Here is a 26,376-nt window from a genome sequence, read left to right as displayed (position 1 = left end):
GCTTAGGAATCTTTTTCTTTCAAGTTCGTGTTTTGTCCTAGTGAACATGTAGAAGTTTAATCAATTTTCCTTTTTAATATTTTGAATTCCCCTATTGTTTCCTATCCTGAGTGTTTAAAAAATATACAACAAACAAATCAAATAGGAAAACCAGTGCTTGGTGCTGTAAAGGTCATTATTGTGAATTTATACCTTATAACACGTGCACGACAAATAAGGTACAATGTCTCAGGAGTCCTTCAGATCAGTGTCCTGCTATGTGTGCACCATTCCTGTCATTAAGTGTCACTCACTGCACACCTAGGGGGTTTGTGTGCTTTCTAATTTTCCGAGTCTTCCAAGATTTTGAGTGAAGTTGTGTTGTTACTGACTACTTATAATCTGACATAGTCGGACATCTTTATGAGTGTGGGGATGCACTGTCTAAAACTCAACATTCACGCTCTAAATGACTGTCATCTAAGAGACAGCACCCATCCTATGCTAAAGAACAAACTCAACTTAAGTTTGACATTCTAAGTAAAAATAACACTATTGAATAAGCAGCTTAAATCCAAGTCGTTGTTCAATGAAGTTGGAGGGTACCTATTTTTGAATCCTCCTACCAAACTGCTTTCATTTTTATAAATGAATAAGAGAAAACTATGTAGTGCTCTTTTCTTCATTTATAGATGTGAATATATTTCATTGGTTTTCATATTCTAGTAAGATTTCACAAAGTTCTCTTTGAATGATGCTTTAGGCTGTTTCTTCTTTCAAGAAAGGCAAAGAGTAGATTATTTAAGTAGCTCTCATTTAGAATCGGTAAGGAAAACATCTTGAATAAGTCATTTGATTCATATTGTGATGTTAAGCTATTGCTTAGAATACAGAGCAGTGAGTAGGCTTTATAGGAATTCCATTTATGCACAGCCTGCTGGTAAGTCATTTTCTGGTAACTGTATAATAAGAATGAAATGAACTGAGTAGGCATTGAAATGCAAACAATGGGAAAACTGAAATTTGGTACTGAGCATATGGTGACTATTCTAAGGAGAGGCAGGGGTTTTGAAAGAATAGTGTCTTTCAGTTTTTAAAAATATTAATTTCAGTTGGCAGAGAGAACCCAATGGGAATGTCTGCAACACCCAGCCAAGGAGAAAACAAGACCAGACCACCAGAACCCAAGACCAGATGTCCCTCACCATTGTCATCAGAAAGTAAGCAGTAGCCTTGCCTTCCTGCTTTGGTTTGTTTCTCTACTTTGCTCCTTTGCAGCTGCTTTAGGAAGAACAGTATATTATTTAACACAGTCAAACACTCCCATTTTCATGATGCAAAATGGATCATGAACAAAGTGCTCCAAATCCTAATGTGCTTTGAGTTTCCAGTTTCTATATTTGTTTGATCATTTTCTTTTTCTCAAACATATTCTTATTGGCAAGGATAATGTCCCACATCCATCAAATCCTGTGCGTTGTGATGTAACCATCATCAAAGAGAAGAAAACAATGCAGTACTTTTTCAGTCTGGCCCAGGACCTATAATCCTCAGAATGAATTCTGTGCCACTATGCCAGTCTTTGAATTTTTCTTTTTTCCCCCAATAACATCTTTTATATAGAACTAGAATTTTACCTTCAAGAAAATGGTTCTTGAAAATTATTTACTGGCTAAACTATTATTTCATTTAAACAGAAATTGATAAAAATGACCCAGTTGACAAAATATGCCCATTGATGTCATAGTGGCATGGCACTATGAGGGTAGCTAAGCTAATTTAGTTTGATGCTTAGTCTACAAGAGAAATCTGATGCCTTTAGTGTAATTGTGAGCAGTAGCCTGTAGCTGGGAAGGCCATAGGCCCCCAGAGAGAACTCACTAGTGTTGCGCTTGTTGGACTATATTTGGACTCACTACTAAAAGGATATGACGTCAATCTAGTATGTCTAAAATTTCATCAGAGAAGCTTGTTTCCACAGTGGGTGGCAGTTAATGCAGAAACCACAGCTAATCAATTGTGGAGACCAAGTGACTATAGAGTCTTCAGCATGAGACAGGTCATATATATCACCCCTACCAAGGCTCAGAGACAATGTGGATATGGGTGGCAAGAATTTAAGAGCTAGAGGTTGGGGAAGATGGCCACAAGTGTCTTCTGGACATTAAGAGCTCACCACATGTACAAACTCACTGATGTTGTGGTGATCTGCCTAAGATCAGCAGAAGACCAAACAAACCTGCTACTATTTTGTGATGCATAGAAGAGGGGCTCTTCAGGTCCCATCATTCACTGTGAGGTTTTGGGCATGCAGTGGGTTCTGAGGGAATCATTTTTTTCCACAGTGTAGCCACTCATACATTGTCCATGTTCTAGAAAGTAACCCATACCCATACCCTGCATCTGATATGCTCAGGCAGACAACCTCAATTAAACTCAGTGGGACTGAAAGATAGAAACACAGACAGACAGGAAGGAAGAAGGGAGGAAGGAAGGAAGGAAGGAACGAAGGAAGGAAGGAAGGAAGGAAGGAAGGAAGGGAGGAAGGAAGGAAGGAAGGAAACAAAAATGTCAAAGGAGGCTTGTTGGAAAGGTTTTCAGAGGAAGAGGAGTAAGAGAACTTAATAGGAGATAAACTGGACTCAGACTCAACAGATAGATGTATAAAATTGTCAAAGAATAATTAAAACGTATCACTGACATGCCTACAACATTATGATACCAGGCATAGGAAATCAGCACTGTGACTTTTTGCTGTAGTGGACTAGTTCTGGATTGGATGCATACATTCTGTATAGCATAGATTCGTGGAACAGTGTGAAGAAATACTCTTTTTTTTTTTTATTAACTTGAGTATTTCTTATATACATTTCGAGTATTATTCCCTTTCGGTTTCGGCAAACATCCCCTCTCCCCTCCCCTTCCTTATGGGTGTTCCCCCTCCCAACCCTCCCCCCATTGCTGCCCTCTCCCCAACAGTCTAGTTCACTAGGGGTTCAGTCTTAGCAGGACCCAGGGCTTCCCCTTCCACTGGTGCTCTTACTAGGATATTCATTGCAACCTACGAGGTCAGAGTCCAGGGTCAGTCCATGTATAGTCTTTGGGTAGTGGCTTAGTCCCTGGAAGCTCTGTTTGGTTGGCATTGCTGTACTCCTTCAAGCTCTTCCAGTTCTTTCTCTGATTCCTTCAACGGGGGTCCTGTTCTCAGTTCGGTGGTTTCCTGCTGGCATACGCCTCTGTATTTGCTGTATTCTGGCTGTGTCTCTCAGGAGCGATATGCATTCACATTTTGATCATCCGTCTTGAGTTTCATTTGTTCTAGGCATCTAGGGTAATTCAAGCATTTGGGCTAATAGCCACTTATCAATGAGTACATACCATGTATGTCTTTCTGTGATTGGGTTAGCTCACTCAGGATGATATTTTCCAGTTCCAACCATTTGCCTACGAATTTCATAAACTCGTTGTTTTTGATAGCTGAGTAATATTCCATTGTGTAGATGTACCACATTTTCTGTATCCATTCCTCTGTTGAAGGGCATCTGGGTTCTTTCCAGCTTCTGGCTATTATAAATAATGCTGCGATGAACATAGTGGAGCACGTGTCTTTTTTATATGTTGGGGCATCTTTTGGGTATATGCCCAGGAGAGGTATAGCTGGATCCTCAGGCAGTTCAATGTCCAATTTTCTGAGGAACCTCCAGACTGATTTCCAGAATGGTTGTAGCAGTCTGCAACCCCACCAACAATGGAGGAGTGTTCCCCTTTCTCCACATCCTCGCCAGCATTTGCTGTCACCTGAGTTTTTGATCTTAGCCATTCTCACTGGTGTGAGGTGAAATCTCAGGGTTGTTTTGATTTGCATTTCCCTTATGACTAACGATGTTGAACATTTCTTTAGGTGTTTCTCAGCCATTCGGCATTCCTCAGCTGTGAATTCTTTGTTTAGCTCTGAACCCCATTTTTTAATAGGGTTATTTGTCTCCCTTCGGTCTAACTTTTTGAGTTCTTTGTATATTTTGGATATAAGGCCTCTATCTGTTGTAGGATTGGTAAAGATCTTTTCCCAATCTGTTGGTTGCCGTTTTGTCCTGACCACAGTGTCCTTTGCCTTACAGAAGCTTTGTAGTTTTATGAGATCCCATTTGTCGATTCTTGATCTTAGAGCATAAGCCATTGGTGTTTTGTTCAGAAAATTTTTTCCAGTGCCCATGTGTTCCAGATTCTTCCCTAGTTTTTCTTCTATTAGTTTGAGTGTGTCTGGTTTGATGTGGAGGTCCTTGATCCACTTGGACTTAAGCTTTGTACAGGGTGATAAGCATGGATCGATCTGCATTCTTATACATGTTGACCTCCAGTTGAACCAGCACCATTTGCTGAAAATGCTATCTTTTTCCATTGGATGGTTTTGGCTCCTTTGTCAAAAATCAAGTGACCATAGGTGTGTGGGTTCATTTCTGGGTCTTCAATTCTGTTCCACTGGTCTATCTGTCTGTCTCTGTACCAATACCATGCAGTTTTTATCACTATTGCTCTGTAATACTGCTTGAGTTCTGGGATAGTGATTCCCCTGAAGTCCTTTTTTTATTGTTGAGGATAGTTTTAGCTATCCTGGGTTTTTTTGTTATTCAGATGAATTTGCAAATTGTTCTGTCTAACTCTTTGAAGAATTGGATTGGTATTTTGATGGGGATTGCATTGAATCTGTAGATCGCTTTTGGTAGAATGGCCATTTTACTATATTAATCCTGCCAATCCATGAGCATGGGAGATCTTTTCCATCTTCTGAGATCTTCTTCAATTTCTTTCTTCAGAGTCTTGAAGTTCTTATTGTACAGATCTTTCCCTTGCTTGGTTAAAGTCACACCGAGGTATTTTATATTATTTGGATCTATTATGAAGGGTGTCATTTCCCTAATTTCTTTCTCGGCCTGTTTCTCTTTTGTGTAGAGGAAGGCTACTGATTTATTTGAGTTAATTTTATACCCAGCCACTTTGCTGAAGTTGTTTATCAGCTTTAGTAGTTCTCTGGTGGAACTTTTGGGATCACTTAAATATACTATCATATCATCTGCAAATAGTGATATTTTGACTTCTTCTTTTCCGATCTGTATCCCCTTGACCTCCTTTTGTTGTCTGATTGCTCTGGCTAGAACTTCAAGAACTATATTGAATAAGTAGGGAGAGAGTGGGCAGCCTTGTCTAGTCCCTGATTTTAGTGGGATTGCTTCAAGTTTCTCTCCATTTAGTTTAATGTTAGCCACTGGTTTGCTGTATATGGCTTTTACTATGTTTAGGTATGGGCCTTGAATTCCTATTCTTTCCAGGACTTTTATCATGAAGGGTGTTGAATTTTGTCAAATGCTTTCTCAGCATCTAATGAAATGATCATGTGGTTTTGTTCTTTCAGTTTGTTTATATAATGAATCACGTTGATGGTTTTCCGTATATTAAACCATCCCTGCATGCCTGGGATGAAGCCTACTTGATCATGGTGGATGATTGTTTTGATGTGCTCTTGGATTCGGTTTGCCAGAATTTTATTGAGTATTTTTGCGTCGATATTCATAAGGGAAATTGGTCTGAAGTTCTCTTTCTTTGTTGGGTCTTTGTGTGGTTTAGGTATAAGAGTAGTTGTGGCTTCATAGAAGGAATTCGGTAGTGCTCCATCTGTTTCAATTTTGTGGAATAGTTTGGATAATATTGGTATGAGGTCTTCTATGAAGGTCTGATAGAATTCTGCACTAAACCTGTCTGGACCTGGGCTCTTTTTGGTTGGGAGACCTTTAATGACTTCTTCTATTTCCTTAGGAGTTATGGGGTTGTTTAACTGGTTTATCTGTTCCTGATTTAACTTCGGTACCTGGTATCTGTCTAGGAAATTGTCCATTTCCTGCAGATTTTCAAGTTTTGTTGAATATAGGCTTTTATAGTAAGATCTGATGATTTTTTGAATTTCCTCTGAATCTGTAGTTATGTCTCCCTTTTCATTTCTGATTTTGTTAATTTGGACACACTCTCTGTGTCCTCTCGTTAGTCTGGCTAAGGGTTTATCTATCTTGTTGATTTTCTCAAAGAACCAACTTTTGGTTCTGTTGATTCTTTCTATGGTCCTTTTTGTTTCTACTTGGTTGATTTTGGCTCTGAGTTTGATTATTTCCTGCCTTCTACTCCTCCTGGGTGTATTTGCTTCTTTTTGTTCTAGAGCTTTTAGGTGTGCTGTCAAGCTGCTGACATATGCTCTTTCCTGTTTCTTTCTACAGGCACTCAGCGCTATGAGTTTTCCTCTTAGCACAGCTTTCATTGTGTCCCATAAGTTTGGGTATGTTGTACCTTCATTTTCATTAAATTCTAAAAAGTTTTTAATTTCTTTCTTTATTTCTTCCTTGACCAGGTTATCATTGAGTAGAGCATTGTTCAATTTCCACATTATATATGTGGGCATTCTTCCCTTATTGTTATTGAAGACCAGTTTTAGGGCCGTGGTGGTCCGATAGCACGCATGGGATTATTTCTATATTTCTGTACCTGTTGAGGCCCGTTTTTTGAGCAATTATATGGTCAATTTTGGAGAAAGTGCCATGAGGAGCTGAGAAGAAGGTATATCCTTTTACTTTAGGATAGAATGTTCTATAAATATCCGTTAAGTCCATTTGCTCATGACTTCTCTTAGTCTGTCTACGTCTCTGTTTAATTTCTGTTTCCATGATCTGTCCATTGATGAGAGTGGGGTGTTGAAATCTCCTACTATTATTGTGTGAGGTGCAATGTGTGTTTTGAGCTTTAGTAAGGTTTCTTTTATGTATGTAGGTGCCCTTGTATTTGGGGCATAGATATTTAGGATTGAGAGTTCATCTTGGTGGATTTTTCCTTTGATGAATATGAAGTGTCCTTCCTTATTTTTTTTGATGACTTTTAGTTGAAAATTGATTTTATCTGATATTAGAATGTCTACTCCAGCTTGCTTCTTCTGACCATTTGCTTGGAAAGTTGTTTTCCAGCCTTTCACTCTGAGGTAATGTCTGTCTTTGTCTCTGAGGTGTGTTTCCTGTAGGCAGCAGAATGCAGGGTCCTCATTGCGTATCCAGTTTGTTAATCTATGTCTTTTTATTGGGGAGTTGAGGCCATTGGTGTTGAGAGATATTAAGGAATAGTGATTATTGCTTCCGGTTGTATTCATATTTGGATGTGAGGTTATGTTTGTGTGCTTTTCTTCTCTTTGTTTTGTTGCCAAGACGATTAGTTTCTTGCCTCTTCTAGGGTATAGCTTGCGTCCTTATGTTGGGCTTTACCATTTATTATCCTTTGTAGTGCTGGATTTGTAGAAAGATACTGTGTAAATTTGGTTTTGTCATGGAATATCTTGGTTTCTCCATCTATGTTGATTGAGAGTTTTGCAGGATACAATAACCTGGGCTGGCATTTGTGTTCTCTTAGGGTCTGTATGACATCAGTCCAGGATCTTCTGGCCTTCATAGTTTCTGGCGAAAAGTCTGGTGTGATTCTGATAGGTCTGCCTTTATATGTTACTTGGCCTTTTTCCCTTACTGCTTTTAATATTCTTTGTTTATTTTGTGCGTTTGGTGTTTTGACTATTATGTGACGGGAGGTGTTTCTTTTCTGGTCCAATCTATTTGGAGTTCTGTAGGCTTCTTGTATGCCTATGGGTATCTCTTTTTTTAGGTTAGGGAAGTTTTCTTCTATGATTTTGTTCAAGATATTTACTGGTCCTTCGAGCTGGGAGTCTTCACTCTTCTATACCTATTATCCTTAGGTTTGATCTTCTCATTGAGTCCTGGATTTCCTGTATGTTTTGGACCAGTAGCTTTTTCCGCTTTACATTATCTTTGACAGTTGAGTCAATGATTTCTATGGAATCTTCTGCTCCTGAGATTCTCTCTTCCATCTCTTGTATTCTGTTGGTGAAGCTTGTATCTACAGCTCCTTGTCTCTTCTTTTGGTTTTCTATATCCAGGGTTGTTTCCATGTGTTCTTTCTTGATTGCTTCTATTTCCATTTTTAATTCCTTCAACTGTTTGATTGTGTTTTCCTGGAATTCTTTCAGGGATTTTTGTGTCTCCTCTCTATGGGCTTCTACTTGTTTATTTATGTTTTCCTGGAATTCTTTCAGGGATTTTTGTGTCTCCTCTCTATGGGCTTCTACTTGTTTATTTATGTTTTCCTGGAATTCTTTCAGGCATTTTTACATTCCTCTCTGTAGGCTTCTACTTGTTCTCTAAGGAGTTCTTCACGCCTTTCTTGAAGTCCTCCAGCATCATGGTCAAATATGATTTTGAATCTAGATCTTGCTTTTCTGGTGTGTTTGGATATTCCATGTTTGTTTTGATGGGAGAATTGGGCTCCGATGGTGCCATGTAGTCTTGGTTTCTGTTGCTTGGGTTCCTGCGCTTGCCTCTCGCCTTCAAATTATCTCTAGTGTTACTTTGTTCTGCTATTTCTGACAGTGGCTAAACTGTCCTATAGGCCTCTGTGTCAGGAGTGCTGTAGACCTGTTTTCTCTCTTTCAGTCAGTTATGGGGACAGAGTGTTCTGCTTTTCGGGCGTGTAGTTTTTTCCTCTATTCAGGTCTTCAGCTGTTCCTGTGGACCTGTGTCTTGAGTTCACCAGGCAGGTCACTTGCAGCAGAAAAGTTGGTCTTACCTGTGGTCCCGAGGCTCAAGTTCGCTCTCGGGGTGCTGCCCACGGGCTCTCTGCGGCGGCAGCAACCAGGAAGATCTGCGCCGCCCCTTCCGGGAGCCTCCGTGCACCAGGGTTCCAGATGGAGTTTGGTGTTTTCCTCTGGAATCAGTAATGTGTGCAGAGAGCAGTCTCTTCTGGTTTCGCAGGCGTGTCAGCCTCTCTGAAGGTTTAGCTCTCCCTCCCACGGGATTTGGGTGCAGAGAACTGTTTATCCGGTCGGTCCCTTCAGGTGCGGTGTCTCAGACGCAGTGGACCTGCTGCTCCTGGGCCCTCCTCTACGGGTACCCAGAGGCCGTATACAGTTTCCTCCTGGGCCAGGGATGTGGGCAGGGGTGGGCAGTGTTGGTGGTCTCCTCCGCTCTGCTGCCTCAGGAGTGCCCGCCCGACCAGGCGGTGAGAACTCCCCTCCAGGGGGTCTGGGAGCAGAGAGCTGCTGAGGGCCGAAGAAATACTCTTATGAGAAACATGTGCTTAGTTAAAATTTCTCACAGAAGAATTCAATTTGTGTCAGGAAGCAAAGGCTTTTAAATTAGAGTTGGCTACCTCAAGCAAAATGTGACATGGCTCAAAATAGTATGCTAGCTGACATCTTCAGAAATAGACTTTTTTTATGAATGAAAGAAAAGCTCAAATAAAACTGTCACACTTCCTATAAAAATTGTTCTTGTAAAACATTTTTAACTGTTGCCATTGTTAAAGTTTTGAGTGTAGGAAACACGGAATTTTGGAATTAAGCATGTGAAATGTACTAGTTATACTTGCATTGGTATGACTAATACCACAGGCAATTGTATTTTTAAAATTATTATTATTATTATTATTATTATTATTATTATTATTATTAAATTTTACTTCATTTTTTTATACCCCAGATTTTATCCCCCTCTCGGTCTACCCTCTGACTGTTCCACATCCCATACCTCCTCCACACCCTCCCTGCCATCTCCACGATGTTTTACTCCTATTCCGACTCCACCCCACCAGATCTCCCTACTTCCTGGGGCCTCCAGTCTCTTGAGGATTAGGTGCATCTTCTCTGACTGAACCCAGACCCAGGAGTCCTCTGCTGTATATGGGTTGGAGGCCTCATATCAGCGGGTGTATGCTGCCTGGTTGGTGGTTCAGTGTCTAAGAGATCGTGGGGGTCCAGGTTAATTAAGACTGTTGGTCCTCCTACAGGGTTGCCCTTTTCCTCAGCTTCTTCCACCTTTTCCTTAATTCAACCACAGGGGCCAGCAGCTTCTGTCCATTGGTTGGGTGCACATATCTGCATCTGACTCTTTCAGCTGTTTGTTGGGTCTTTCGGAGGGCAGTTATGATAGGCCCATTTTTCTGAGCACTCCATAGCCTGAGTAATAGTGTTAGGCTTTGGGGCCTCCCCTTGAGCTGGATCCCAATTTGGGCCTGTTGTTGGACCTCTTATTCCTTAGTCTCTTCTCCATTTTTGTTCCTGCCATTCTCTCAGACAGAAACCATTCTGGGTCAGAGTTTTTGATTGTGGGATGGCACAATGATGCCTCACTTGATGCCTTGTCTTTCTGCTGAAGGTGAGTTCAATAAGTTCCCTCTCCCCACTGTAGGGCCTTTTATCTAGGGTCATCCCTTTGAGTCCTGAGGATCTCTCACTTCCCAGGTCTCTGGTACGTTCTAGAGCGTCCTCCCAACTTCTTTCCTCCTGAAGTTGCCTGTTTCCATTCTTTCTGCTGGCCCTCAGGGCTTCAGTCCTTTTCCCCTACCCAATACCAGATCATGTTCTCCTCTCCCCCCCCCACCCTCTTTCCCTCCTCTCTCTCTCTCTCTCTCTCTCTCTCTCTCTCTCTCTCTCCCCTTGTAGTTGCTTTCTTCTCCCTCTAAAGCAGGATTGAGGTGTCATCACTTGGGCCCTTTGGCTTGTTAACCTTTTTGAGTTCTGTGGACTATATCCTGAGTATTCTGTATTTTTATTTTTGGCTAATATTCATGTAGTAGTGAGTACATACCATGCATGTCCTTTTGAGTCTGAATTACCTCAGTCAGGATGATATTTTCTAGTTCCATCCATTTGCCTGCAAAACACAGGATGTCCTTGTCCTTAACAGTGGAATAGTAGTCCATTGTGTAAATGACCACATTTTCCTTATCAATTCTTCTATTGTGGGAAATGTATGTTTTTTCCAGTCTCTGGTTATCACAAACAAGGCCACTATGAACATAATGGAACATGTGCCCCTGTGGCATGGTGGCATATATTTTGTGTATATGCCCAAGAGTGGATCTCCAGGTAGATCTATTTCCAATTTTGTGGGGAATCTCCAGATTGATTTCCAGAGTGGTTGTACCAGTTTGAAATCCTACTAGCTGTGGAGGAGTGTTGCTTTCTCCACATCCTCGCTAACATCTGCTATTATCTGAGGTTATGATCTTAGCCATTCTGATTGGTATACGGTGGAATCACAATTTTCATACAAACAAAATGTTTTATTTAACTCAACATTTTGGAAGTACAGAGTCCTTACAGTAGTGTAAACCAAGAATGTTCTTTTACAGCATCACCTGACAGGACAAAGTTGGGAATGAATTTTGGAAGCAGCAAGTGATCATATTTCAAATTGGAATAGAGAGAAGGGAGAGGAAGGGGGAGAGGGGGAGAGAACAGAGAAAGAGCGATTCTGGAATCTCCTTTAAGGATATGTCCTATACAAGATGGATGAAGCAAAGAAGTGCAGACCGACAGGAGCCGGATGTAGATCGATCCTGAGAGACACTGCCAGAATACAGCAAATACAGAGGCGAATGCCAGCAGCAAACCACTGAACTGAGAACGGGACCCCCGTTGGAGGAATCAGAGAATGAACTGGAAGAGCTTGAAGGGGCTTGAGACCCCATATGTACAACAATGCCAAGCAACCAGAGCTTCCAGGGACTAAGCCACTACCTAAAGACTATACATGGACTGACCCTGGACTCTGACCTCGTAGGTAGCAATGAATATCCTAGTAAGAGCACCAGTGGAAGGGGAAGCCCTGGGTCCTGCTAAGACTGAACCCCCCAGTGAACTAGACTGTCGGGGGGAGGGCGGCAATGGGGGGAGGGTGGGGAGGGGAACACCCATAAGGAAGGGGGGGAGGAAAGGGGATGTTTGCCCGGAAACCGGGAAAGGGAATAACACTCAAATGTACATAAGAAATACTCAAGTTAATAAAAAAAAAAAAAAAAAAAAGGATATGTCCTATAAAAAATAAGAGCTTTCATAAGACCTACTCCCAAAGGTCCATCACCTAGCATTAGCACTGCCTTAGTGATCAAGGTCAATCTGTGGACTTGAGCAAAATGAAAGAACTACTCTTTATGACAATCACAGATGCTTCACATGATTTGTTTGCTCAATCACCACACACATACCTGTGCCTAACTGATTGACAATGCAAGGTATATTAGGGTTACTGCTGTTGTATTGAAACACTATGGCCAAAGCAACTAGGGAGAAGAAAGGGTTTATTTCACACACAGTTCCACATAGCCTTTCATCATCAAAAGCAGTGAGGGCAGGAACTAAAACAGGGAAGGAACATGGAGACAGGAACTGATGCAGAGACCAAGAAGGGTGCTGCTTACTACCCTGCTCACAGGGTTTGCTCATCCTACTTTCTGTGTGAGCACCCTGTAGCTGTCTTCAGGAACACCAGAAGAGGCATAAATCCCTTTACAGATGGTTGTGAGGCACCATGAGGTTACCGGGAATTGAACTCAGGACCTCTGGAGAACAGTCAGTGCTCTTAACCACTCATCCTACTTTCTTACAGAACCCAGAATCACCAGCCCAGGGATGTACCTCCCACAATTGGCTGGGCCCTCCTGAATCAATCACTAATTATGAAAATGGCCTACAGTCCAATTTTATGGAGACATCTTTTCTACTGGGGCTTCTTCCTGTCTAATAACTCTAGATTTTCCAAGTTGGCATAAAACTAGCCAGTGTGTAAGGGAGTAGAACAAGGAGGAAAACAAACTTGGCTTCAGCTGTCCTAAAATGTATTGATGAGTAAGTGGATTGGATCAAATATTAAACCACACAAAGCTGGCTACAAGCTACAGACTGCTCAGACTGATATGGGCATCCTTGGTACAAAATAAAAATTGAGTCCTGAATTTAGTGTAGTCTTATAAGTTCTTTGTTAGTGATTAATGACAATGTGGGATCGGAGGCTAAATGTAGGCGTCTGAGCTCAAATGATTCATAGGTTGCTGAAAATGCAGACATGTCATAGACTGCAGGCACACAGGCATCTCTTGAGCTGCTACTGCAAGACACGCATGCACGGTCTGTTTAAACTTGGCCTTCTTAGACTGCAGTGAGAATGGATGTAAGAGTAAACACAGTTTTAGGTGGAATAATGCCTTGAGTCTTCCTGTATGGCTTTACAACACCCCCTTGTATGTGTCTCTTCCTGCCCCTCCAGAGAGTTGCAGTAACATGTACACTGCTTCTTTCCAAAGTATGTTCTTTTTGGTTTGCCAATTTGCAAGTCACACTGCATATGTTTTAATTGAAATCATATGAAAAAGTAAAACCTTGGTTAAATTCACATGAAAACATGTTAAATATTTTTAGAAAACCCTTTCTTGCTTTCAAGGACATTTAAAAAACAAATATGAGCTGTTGAGGATTATGTTTATCAATTCAGTTTTTCAAGAACTGTGGACAAAATAAACCTGTCTTTGCTCGAAATGCTTAATTATCAATTATCAGGAAGAATACAACTTTTCTCTCCCCATGAAAATTAGAAGCTGCCAACAGTATGACTGCACCAAACAGTGCACTGCAGTGGCAGTCGGGTTTCTATTATTACTATAGCAGAAATTTACTTTACGTTGAAATGAATTAAACTAATTTCCTTATGAAAGACCCCCAGATTGGGGAGACTCTCACTCAAGTCTCTGGATGACGTGACCCCCGCAAGAACTCACACAAGGCTGTCCTTGCTGTAATCACATGAGGTTTATCAATAGGAACGAGTGCACTGGGCTCAAGACTTGTATCCCACACAGGAGCAGTGGAGATCGACCCCGAAAGGCTGGGAGAAGAGGTATTTAAAGGAAGAAACTACAACCCAAGGGGGTAGGGATGACGTCATTGGAAAGTGTGGAGAATAACAGTGAAAAATCACAAGGAGAAACTCTCTGTTTCTCAAGATTGTTTAACTTTATGGTCCGCTAGTTCCTGGAAGAAGCTTCCTGCTTCTCAAGATTGTTCTCTAAGATTTTAATCTAACTTTATGATCAGCTAGTTCCTGGGGAAGAGTTGTTGAACTGGCTGGTATAATCGCAGTTCCAAGGCCCGACCAGTTTCTTTCTTCTGCTCTAAACTTTTGTCTAGAGGTCAACCTTAAAACGTCTACCTTTCACTTATAATAGAGAATGTGAGGCAGTTAAGTCTATATACTTTAGTACATAAAACTTCCAACTTATACAAAATTGGAGACAATATAATCCACTCCCCATGTACCCATTACCTAGTTTAAATTTCTACCATAAACCCAGTCTTTCTTGATGGCCCTTCACAGCATCTCATTTTATCCCAAATGGGCAACTTTAAGCACATCTAAGGTGTCAAATCATTTTATTTACAAATACTTAGAAACTCATATTTTTAAACAGGGTATATACTACTTCTGCCTACAGTTTGGAAACAGTATCTAATCATACTTAGACAAGATAGAGACAGGGAAGACACAATGTGCCCTATGAGCCGAACGTTCCAAGATTCTTACAAATGAGGGACATGAGGCCCAGAGTGGCAAATATGTTAGAGGTCTCAACTGCAGTCATGATGTCAGCACATGGACTCTAAACAGGGAAGAGAGGCAGCCACACTGTCAGTGTTGTCTACAGCAGGCACTCAGACGTGTTGCCAGGTATCTAGTAAAGAAAAGCCAATGCATCATTTTTAAAATTTTTAACCATTTTTTTAGATTATTTTACTATGTATCCTCTCCCTTTTTTCTTTCAAATACCTTCCATATATCTCCCTGTTCTCCTTTAAATTCACATCTTCTTTCATTCATTGTTATTACAATCACATGAGTATGCATTCACATATACACACACACACACACACACACATACACACACACATACACATACACAGACACACAGACACACACACACACAGACACACAGACACACACAGACACAGACACACACATACACACACACACAGACACACACACACACACACACACACACACTTTATACAGCCTAAATACAACCTGTTTGGTCCGTACACTTCTACTTACATGCCTGTTATCAGGGCTGAGCGTTTGACACTGCATCTTCTCCTTGCAAGTGTAGGTAGATGCCCGTGCCAATATGTTAAAACACAGACAGAAATTTGGTCAAAAAACAGATTCAATTTTCCATTTGAAAAATGGAGCATTCTCAGAAACCATTAGTCCATAATGATTTTATGAACTACTCTTTTAAAACATATGCTTTCTTATATTTTATATTTTTACATTTTATATTTTATTTTTATATCTATATATATTTTTATATGTTATAATCTGCTTTCCAGTTAATAGAAAGTAGGGCTTATTATAAGCATTTCAATAATATTAAGTACATTGTTTTATGAAGCACCTTGATTACATAAGCTATCCACCAAATAGACAGCACATAATGCATCCACTAGGTAATTTATATAACTTATCAGTGGGCACTCATCTGTACTACATTTCTGACCATGCCTGCACACATGCATATTAAGAATACTATCTAAAAGTGGTATTTCTGGTTACTAGGCTACATTAACTATTTTTTGTTATAGCCTTGGTGTCCCTTTCCATATTACAAAATCCTTTCAACATTGAAAATTAAATGTTACTGTTCTATGCTTGTGCTATTGCATTAAATAACAATGAAAGTTTTCATTATTTGGAAAAATCTTTGATTTGGGCAAGTTCATATGAATAATGCAGAAAAATCCATTCGTTTTACTTATTTGTTTGTTTATTTATTTATTATTTTCATATCATTTTTTCATAAAATACTTTTTGCTTATTTCTTTTCCCTCTCCCAACTCCTTCTAAACCTTTGCTGCTACCCTACCTACCCAATGTTTTTTCTGTCATAAAAATAAAACAAAACTCAGAAAAAAACAACAAAATACAAAAATGAAACAAAACAGACCAATCAATCAATCAATCAATCAATCAATCAATCCATAAGAATCAAAAGGCCCACAAAAAATAACATGGGGTGTTTTATTAATTGCATTTATTAATTTAAATTTTAAATATTATCTCATTTCTGAGTTTCCCCTCTAGAAACCCACTATCCCACTCCTTTGCTTCTATGAGGGTGCTCCCTCACCCACCATCCAGTCCTCCCACCTCCCCTGCTCTGACATCCCCTACACTGGGGCATCGAACCTTAACAGGAGCAAGGCCTCTCTTCCCATTGATGCCAGACAAGGCCATCCTCTGCTACATATGTGGCTGGAGCCATAGGTCCAACCCTGTGTTATCTTGGGATGGTGGTTTAGTCCCTGGGAGCTCTGGGGGTGGGGGGTTCTGATTGGTTGATATTGCTGTTCTTCCTATGGGGTTGCAAACCCCTTTAGCTCCTTCAGTCCTCTCTCTCACTCCTCCATTGGGGACCCTGTTCTCAGTTCAATGGTTGGCTGCGAGCATCCGCCTCTGTATTTGTAGGGATCTGGCAGAACCTCTCAGGAGACAGCTATACCAGGTTCCTGTCAGCATGTACTTCTAACTTGGGCAATATTGCCTGATTTGGTGGCTGTATATGGGATGCATCCCCATGTGGGGACGATTCTGGATGGTCTTTCAGTCTCTACTCCATACTTTGTCTTTGTATGTCCTCCTGTGAGAATTTTTGTTCCCCTTTTAAGAAATGTCGATGCCCACACTGACACCGCACCAAGAACCAGGCGTAAGCCTGTGGGATTAAAAAAACACACACATGAGGGTTATTCCTGTTAAACAAGAAAAGGCAATTCTGTAGCTTTATTAACCCATTATATACCCCTAGTTGACCAGGTGGAAAAATCTGGGAAGCACAGTGAGAAACCCTGGCTTACAGCTTCGGTAACAAAAGGCCCAATTTACTGGGGAGAAATCCAGGAAGACCAGCCTAAATCTCAAAAACAAAAGACTGGGAAGACAAAAGGCAGGAACGAATTGACCATCACCAGGGATTGTCACTACTGGGCCAGGCTGTTCCTTTGTTAAGAACAAAAGGCTTTCACATGCATCAGCAGGGCTCAGCTGGGTTCAAACCCTGCAAGGGACCCAGAAGGGTCCGAAAAGGGGGGGTGAAACACTGCAAGGGACCCAGGAGGCTCTGACAAAGAAAGTTTGAAGCATCCACATTTTGGTCTTTTTCTTCTTGAGCTTCTTGTGGTTTGTGAATTGTATCTTGGGTATTCCGAGCTTTTGGGGTAATATCCACTTATCCGTGATTGCATACCATGTGTGTTCTTTTGTGATTGGGTTACCTCATTTAGGCTATTTTCTAGTTCCATCCATTTGCCTATGAATTTCATAAAGTCATTGTTTTTGATAGCTGAGTAGTACTCCATTGTGTAGATGTACCACACTTTTTGCATCCATTCTTCTGTTGAAGGGCATCTGGGTTATTTCCAGCTTCTAGCTATTATAAATAAGGCTGCTATAAACATAGTGGAGCATGTATCCTTGTTATTTGTTGGAGCATTTTTTGGGTATATGCCCAGGAGTGGTATAGCTGGGTCATCAGGTAGTACTGTGTCCAGTTTTCTGAGGAACCCCCAGACAAAATTCCAGAGTGGTTGTACCAGCTGCAATCCCATCAACAGTAGAGGAGTGTTTGAGCATCTGTTTTCACCTGAGTTTTTGATCTTAGCCATTCTGACTGGTGTGAGGTGGAATCTCAGGGTTGTCTTGATTTGCATTTCCCTAATGATTAAGGATGTTGAACATTTCTTTAGATATTTCTCAGCCATTTGATATTCTTCAGCTGAGAATTCTTTGTTTAGTTCTCTACTCCATTTTTAGTAGGGTTATTTAATTTTCTGGAGTCTAACTTCTTGAGTTCTTTGTATATTTGGGTATTAGCCCTCTACTGAATGTAGAATTGGTAAAGATCTTTTCCCAATCTATTGGTTGCCATTTTGTACTAGTGTCCTTTGCCTTACAGACACTTTGCAATTTTATGAGGTCCCATTTGTTGATTCTTGATCTTAGAGGATAAGCCATTGGTGTTCTGTTCAGGAAATTTTCCCCTATGCCCATGTGTTTGAAGCTCTTGCCTACTTTCTCTTCTATTAGTTTCAGCGTATCTGGTTTTATGTGGAGGTCTGAGGCCCACTTGGACTTGAGCTTTTGTACAAGGAGATAAGAATGTATCAATTTGCATTCTTGTACATGCTGGCCTCTTCTACATGTTGAACCAGCAGCATTAGTTGAAAATGTGTTTTTTCCTCTGAACGATTTTTTGTCAAAGGTCAAGTGACCATAGGTTTTTAACTTCTTTATCAAAGATCAAGTGACCATAGGTTTGTGGGTTCATTTCTGTATCTTCAATTCCATTCCACTGATCTATCTGCTTGTGTCTGTAGCAATAGCATACATGTTTTATCACTATTGCTCTGTAATACAGCTGGAGGTTAAGGATGGTGGTTCCCTCTGTGGTTCTTTTATTGTTGAGGATAGTTTTCACTCTTCTGGGATTTTTTGATATTCCCAAATGAATTTGCAAATGCTCTTTCTAATTCTATGAAGAACTGAGTTGGAATCTTGATGGGGATTGCATTGAACCTGTAGATTGCTTTTGGCAAGATGGCCATTTTTACTAATTAATCCTTGAATCCATGAGCATGGGGGATCTTTCTATCATCAGACATCTTCTTCAATTAATTTTTCAGAGACTTGAAGTTTTTGTCCTAAAGATCTTTTACTTGCTTGGTTTATATTACTTGTTACTATTGTGAAGAGTGTCATTTTCCTAATTTCTTTTTTGTTTATCCTTTGAATAGAGGAAGTCTACTGATTTGTTGGAGTTAATTTTATATCCATCCACTTGGCTAAACTTTTCTCAGCTGTAGGAGTTCTCTCATGGGATTTTTGGGGTCATTTATGCATATGATCATGTCATCTGCAAATAGTGATAGTTTGACTCTTTTCTTTTCAATTTATATCCCTTTGACTTCCTTTTGTCTAATTGCCCTGGCTAGGACTTCAAGTATTATATGAATAGGTAGGGAGAGAATGGGCAGCCTTGTCTACTCTCTGATTTTAGTGGGATTGTTTCAAGTTTCTCTCCATTTAGTTTGATATCGGTATGATGGTTTGCATATGCTTGGTCCAGGGACTGGCACTATTAGAAGGTGTGGCCTTGTTGGAGGACGTACATCACTGTGGGTGGATTGGAGACCCTCTTCCTAGCTGCCTGGGGATGCTCAGTCTGTTCCTGGCTTCCTTTGGGTAAAGATGTAGAACTCAGCTCCAACTGCCCATGCCTGTCTGGATGCTGCCATGCTCCTGCCTTGATGATAATGGACGGAACCTCTGAAACTTTAAGCCACCCTCAACTAAATGTTGTCCTTTATAAAACTTGCATTGATCATGGTGTCTGTTCACGCAAAACAAAACAAAACAAAAAACAAACAAACAAAAAACCCTAACTAAGACAGTTGGCTACTGGTTTGCTGTATATTGTTTTTAGTATGTTTAGTTACGGGCCTTGAATTAATGATCTTTTCAATATTTCTATCATGAAGGGGTGTTGAATTTTTGTCAAATGCATTCTCCGTATCTAATGAGATGATCATATGGTTTGTTTCTTTGAGTTTGTTTATATATTGAATTACATTGATGGATTCCCATATATTGAACCATTCCTATGTCCCTGGGATGAAGTTTACTTGATCATGGTGAATGATCCTTTTTGATGTGTTCTTGGATTCGGTTTTGTGAGAATTTTATTGCTTTTTCTAGGGTATAGTTTCACTCCTTGTTTTGGAGCTTTCCATCTGTTATCTTTTGTAGGACTGGATATGTGGAAAGATATTATACAAATTTGGTTTTGTCATGGAATATCTTGGTTACTCCATCAATGGTAATTGAAAGTTTAGCCCGATATAGTAGCCTGGGCTGGCATTTGTGTTCTCTTAGGGTCTGTATGACATCTGCCCAGGATCTTCTAGCTTTCTTAGCCTCTGTTGCAAAGTCTGGTGTATTTCTGATAAGTGTGCCTTTATGTGTTACTTGACCTTTTTCCCTTATTGCTTTTAATATTCTTTCTTTGTTTTGTGCGTTTGATGTTTTGACTATTATATGATGGGAGGAATTTCTTTTCTGGTCAAATCTATTTGTAGTTCTGTAGGCTTCTTGAATGTTCATTGGCATCTCTTTCTTTAGGTTAGGGAAGTTTTCTTCAATTATTTTGTTGAAGATATTTACTGGCCCTTTAAGTTGGGAGTCTTCACTCTCTTCTATTCCTTGTATCCTTAGGTTTGGTCTTCTCATTGTGTCCTGGAGTTCCCGGATATTTTGGGTTAGGAGCTTTTTGCATTTTTCATTCTCTTTGACTATTATGTCAATGTTTCCTATGGTATCTTCTACAGCTGAAGATTCTCTTCTCTAGCTCTTGTATTCTGTTGGTGACTCCTGATTTCTTTCTTAGGTTTTCTATCTCCAGGGTTGTCTTCCTTTGTGATTTCTTTATTGTTTCTATTTCCATTTTTTAGATTCTGGATGGTTTTATTCAATTCCTTCACCTGTTTGGTTGTGTTTTCCTGTAATTCTTTAAGGCATTTTTGTGTTTCCTCTTTAAGGGCTTCTACCTACCTGTGTTGTCCTATATTTCTTTCAGGGAATTGTTTATGTGCTTCTTAAAGTCCTCTACATCATCATGAGATGGGAATTTAAATCAGAATCTTGCTTTTCCCTTGTACTGGGGCATCCTGGACTTGCTGTTGTGAGAGAACTAGGTTCTGAAGACACCCGTTGGCCTTGTTTTCTGTTCCTTATGTTCTTGCACTTGCCTCTTGCCATCTGGTTATCTCTGGTGTTAGCTGGTTTTGCTGTCTTTTACAGTGGCTTGATCCTCCTGCAGTTCAGGTGTGTCAGCACTTTTGGGAGACCAGTGGGCTGTGGCTCAGAGTCAGCTCTGGGCACAGGTGGAAACCAGAAGGATCCTGTTTCAGACTGTTCCTTGGCTCCAGGGTCCCAAGGGCTCCAGCCATGTCCCTCAGTGCAGAAATTGTGGTTTTACACGTGCTCCCAGGTATGTTAGCACTCCTGTGAGATCAGATCTCTTCCAGCTGGATCCAAGCCCAGAGGGCTATGGTACAGGATCAGCTCTTGACCGAGACACAAACCAGAAGGATCTTGTGACAAACTGTTCATCAGCTTCTGTGTCTAGAGGCAGGACCCTCGGAGCAGAAGTGGTAGTCCTACCTGTGCTGACTCAGGGTCAGCTCTGGGTACAGAGGGAAACGGGAAGTATCCTGTCCCAGACTGCTCCTGGGCTCCCCCCAACCCCAGGGCTCCTGGCAGGTCCCTCAGAGCACAAGTGATGGTCTCACCCATGGTTCCTGGTGTGTCAGCACTCCTGAGTGTCCAGCTGTCTTTCAGCGGGATTCAGGCACAGAGCGCTGTGGCCCAGAGTCAGCTCTGGGCTCAGACAGAAATCCAGAGTGTGCTTTTTGATGGTCATTTACTCCTGGTCATCCAGCCTTCCCTGGAGTGTGGTTGATATATTTAGAAAAGTCCATTAGAGAAAACTGAGTTTTTCCATTTTTCAAACGGTATCCATTACAGATAGGTCCTTGGTTAGGGGTGGAACATTGTATTCAGTTTTATCTGCTTTGAACATGGGCAGTTCTTATGTGTGTTGTCATTATTGTAATGAGTTTATATATGGATCAATCCTGTTGTATCTGGAAACTGCTGTCTTTTTGGGGTTGTCCACTACCTCTGGCTCTTACAATCTTTATGTTTCCTTTTTTGCAAAGATATTTGAAACTTCATATTTAAAAAAGATGCCTATTTTGGGTTGAGTGCTCCCAAAGTCTCTCACTCTCTATTGTATATTTGTGGATCTCTTTGTTAATTATCATTTACTGCAAGAAGAGGCAACTCTGATGAAGGTTGAGCAATGGTTTGCTTTATGGATACGTTGTTAGGAGACATTTTATTGGTAAGTGTTCCCATTCCCTTGCATTTTCTCCAGAATGTGCTGTTACTTTTCAAAATTGATTTTGGTTGTTTTTCTGACTGGGGCAAGATGAAATCTAAAAGTAGTTTTAATTTGTATTTTCTTGATGGCTATGGATGTTAAACATTTTTAGAAATTGTTTCTTAGTTGACCCGTCCAGCAGATCCAGTTATTCAGGGTCCCGAAGAGGCATTCTACCTGTAGGTCAAGGGGGTGGAGAGAAGAAGGAGACCAAGCAAAGTTCTGTTGTCAATGTCTTGTTTATTGAGAGGAAACTACAGCATTTAAAGCTCTGAGGCAGGAATTGAAGCTTAGGGTGGGGGAGTATTGGGAAGTGCCCAAGGATATAAGGTGAATCTCTAAACTGCAAGATATCCTCCTTAAACAAAGAGGCAACAGTCTTCCGGGGACATGTTCTTTGAAAAGGTTGAACCCTTCTCAGGAATCTGCTCAGGGACATCCGGTGTTTGCTCAGGCTGAAACATCCTGTGATTGCTCCTGGAATCTTCCTGGAAGAGGCTTTTGTCCAACAATCTCATAATCTTACAGCAGCCACCTTAGGGGTGAGCTTCTGTGGCCATACAGCCCAGAGTCACATAGCCACCTTGAGCTATGCAGTCACAAAGTGGCCAGGCCCAAATCCAATACGGCTCCCTACACTTAGTTATTTGTAGTTGATAACTTTCTGTCATATCTATATCCTATTTTTAGATGCTGAGAAGAAGGCATATTCCTTTGTGTTTGAGTGAAGCGTTCTGTACATATTTACTTCATAAGTCTATAAGCTTCATTACTTCTCTGTTTAGTTTCTGTCTCTATGATCTGTCCATTAGTGAGAATGGCAACCCTCTCACTATTAATGTGGTGGGTTCAATGTGTGATTTAAGCTTTAGTAGTTTCTTTTACAACTGTGGGTGCCCTTGCATTTGGAACATAGATGTTTAGAATTGAAATACCTCATCATGGATTTACCCTTCGATGAACATGGAGGGTCCTCCCCCATTTATTTTGATTAATTTTGGCTGGAATATCTATTCTGTTAGATATTTAAATGGCTAGTCTAGCACACTTCTTGGTTCAGTTTGCTTGGAAAATATTTTTTCACCTCTTTACTCTGAGATAATGTTTATCTTTGATGTTAAGATGTGTTTCATGTATGCAATGAAGGATGGAAACTGTTTTCTCATCCATTCTGTTAGCTTGTGTCTTTTTTTTTAATTGAGAAACTGAGTCCATTGATATTGAGAAGTATTCATGGGTAATGATTGTTAATTTCTGTTATTTTTTGTTGGTGGTGGTAGTGGTGGTTGTGTGAATGAGTGTGTGGAGGGCTGTGGGCATGTATTTTTCTTCTTTTGGATTTGCTGGTGTGAGATTATTCATTGCCTGTGTTTTCATCCATGTAGGGTTAAAATTTTCCTTCTAAAAGTTTCAGAAGTTTCTGTTTGTGGATAGATTCTGTGAGTTTGTCATGGAATATTTTGTTTTCTCTAGGTTGATTAAAAGTTTTGCTTGGTGAACTAGTCTCTCTTGACTCTTGGAGTCTACAAGACATCTGTGCAGTCCCGCTTGGTCTTTAGAGTCTCCGTTGAGAAGTCAGGTGTAATTCTTATAGGTCTGCCTTTACATATTACTTGGTCTTTTTTCCTCCAGCCGCCTTTTTATTCATCTACTTGTGAACTATTAAAACACATTTGTTATCAATATCATCAATTGCTTTTTCCTCCTGATCTTCAGGAGACCAAGTAGCCAAGAATTTTTTTTTGTTTTATTTAAGTCAACCTGATTGTAATATACTTAAAGTGCTCTGTAATGCTTAGAAAGAAAAGGTTTGAATCATGCAAATCTCTTAGATTTTATTCAGGGTTAAATTTTTATTTAGCACTAAAGATTAGTGTTTAATCCAGCAGCCATCTCTTCAAATATTCTCCCAGCTATAAGTATTTTTAAACCTGTTGTCAAGAAAGCAAAGTCTTTTATGGTTCTCAGATGGAGAAATTTATAGTATGAGACTAATGGACTTTGGTCCATTTCCAAAAAATCATGGCATTAGATGACATTCATATTTAATTGAAGACAGTGCAGATTTTGCTACATCATTCTGTATTATAGATTAAACTATCACTTTTAATGATTACAGCCTCTGTATATGATGTGTATGTGTAAATGATGCAAGAACATGTTAGTGTAGAGAGGTCCTTAGCAGCCATCAACTTATTGCAGATTATATTAAACAACTAAGCTATACACGCACGTACACACACACACACACACACACACACACACACACACACGCAAAGCTTACTCTGTGTAGGAACACATCTGGACTTAAAAACCACTCCCTGTTTCTTGAGCATTCCTGTAGCAACTTCTTTCCTCCCTTCTCTCTTCTTCACTTGCAACATCTTATTTTATAGGCATGCTAAGTATATTGTTACCTGTGTCTAGAGTGTCTTCTCTATTTGCAAAATCTAGATTCCTCTTTCTAGATATAGCAGTGATATGTCCCAGTGATATATCACATCCTGGTCACAGCTACATTTGCACATTGCAATACTCATGTTTCCCATGAATGCCTTTGCATGCTTCAAATAAAAATAATAATTTCTTTTCCTCTCCACTAGATAGCGTATATCTCTAGGGCAAGATGATCACTTGTTAATTTTTGACTTTCAGTCACTGCCATTATTAAAACAGAGCAATGCTCTTGTCTATGGTTCTGTAAATAATGTGAATGAAAGTTTTCTTAAATAAAAGCAATTCTTTCAAATATTAAAATACACAGAATAAATAAATTATCAGTATCCCAAGGGTTAATTGCTGATCCAGGCTCTCTAGTTTCTTTCTTGATACACTATGTACCAATAGAATTTGTAGATATTTAGTTACACTATTGATGATGAAGTCCTCAGTGTTCTTGAGAAGAAATGATAAAAAAGAAAGAGCAGTTAGTAAGTACTATTTAACTTTTGAAAATTAGATAGTGTCATGAGGTTTTTGTGGACCAATTTTTGTTATGATTCTTTGGCAACTACCTTTGTAGTCAAGCAATTGTCTAAAGATCAAAACTTCCTGGGCCTGGGCTAAAGCCTATCATGCTTGACTTTGGCAAGTTCCTAGCCTGTGAGGCCTTGTTTTTCTATCTGCTTCATGGGAAAAAGATCTTGTAGGACTAATGTTATGACAGAATGAAACTGATGTTATTATGAGTTAATGCTGTGAGCAACACTTAGCACAAAACAACTTCTTAAATATTAGCAATGCCATAACGGCTTCAACCTGGTAAACCATGTTTGCAGAACACATCAGCCACTGAAGCTTGTTTGAGTTCAGAGACTTTGGAGTTAAACCCTTGAGACACTCACATAATATTTAACTTCTTTGTCTCTTTTCCAAATTTTAAAACAGACTTCAGTGTCTGACTCACCTTAAAACTTAGTAGGGATGACTTAATGAAGATTGTACATGCCACGCTTAACACGGAGCCCAGAAATAGTAGTCTTGATAAATGGTTATTATTGAGCATAGGAGATGGCTTAGTAAATAAAGTATCTGCCATGTAAGCAGGGGGACCTGAATTTTACACAACTGACTTGAAAATCTGGGATGGCCACTAATATCTCAGTCTTGGGGAGGGTCTCTGGCAGGTAACTCCTAGAAGCTCATCGAGTAGCTAACTTAGCCAAATCCATGAACTTTAGGTGTATTGAACAACTCTGTCTCAAACAGTAAAGATGGAGTGCAATCAAGGGAAGATACTTAGTACCTTTAGCCTACACACACACACACACACACACACACACACACACACACACAAAAACAAACAAACACACACACTTATACACACACACGAATATACACACACACACACCCAAACACACACAAACACACACATATACACACATACACACACACACACAAACACACACACACAGGGGGGAGTATTATATAGCTGAGAGGAAAATGGCTGCTGTTGTGTTGACAGGGATCATCCAGGCCAAAAGCAATTTTTAGAAAGTATACATTAGTTTTAAAATTTTCCATTTTAATGACATTTCAACTATTATGATTATATTAGTTTAATGTAGCTATGTGTCTAATTTCAAATCTTTTTTCTTACCCTGTCTAGTTCTCTAGTTCTCTAGTTAGAAAGAGTTCAGGAAAAAAATTCCTATTCTTGCCATGCTGTTTTTATGATATTTAAAAACATGTTTTAATTCACCTTGTTACTCTCTATCATATTTACTGATTATGTATAACTCTACAAAGCTGACAAGCAACCTTATTGAAAATCATAGGCTCCCACTCTTGGCTCTAGTATGCCCTCCTAAGTTGTAGCATTGAGTAAAAGGAAAAGGTCCCTGGGTATGGCCTATGATTATTGTTTTGATGTGGTTTTATTTAGTAGTCGAGTCTCAGTTGCTCAGAATCTTTCTTTGATGAGAAAAGCACACATCAGCTCCCTGGAGCCTTCACGCCTCTCTCACCCCACATCACCCA

General features: G+C 40.1%; 1 protein-coding gene across 1 annotated transcript in view; it reads left to right on the top strand.

Moving 5' to 3' along the window:
• The window catches only part of Rp1 (RP1 axonemal microtubule associated), a 241,262-nt gene that overhangs the window by 140,954 nt on the left and 73,932 nt on the right, over positions 1 to 26,376 (top strand). Inside the window, exon 16 of the mRNA XM_032890524.1 lies at positions 1,092 to 1,199. Coding sequence (XP_032746415.1) covers positions 1,092 to 1,199 — 108 coding nt within the window. The remainder of the gene's footprint in view (positions 1 to 1,091; positions 1,200 to 26,376) is intronic.

Source organism: Rattus rattus, chromosome 1 (assembly GCF_011064425.1).
Source record: "Rattus rattus isolate New Zealand chromosome 1, Rrattus_CSIRO_v1, whole genome shotgun sequence".
Taxonomy (NCBI): Eukaryota; Metazoa; Chordata; class Mammalia; order Rodentia; family Muridae; genus Rattus; species Rattus rattus.
Note: the sequence above shows the minus strand (reverse complement) of the source record. Positions and strands in the feature narration are given on the sequence as shown.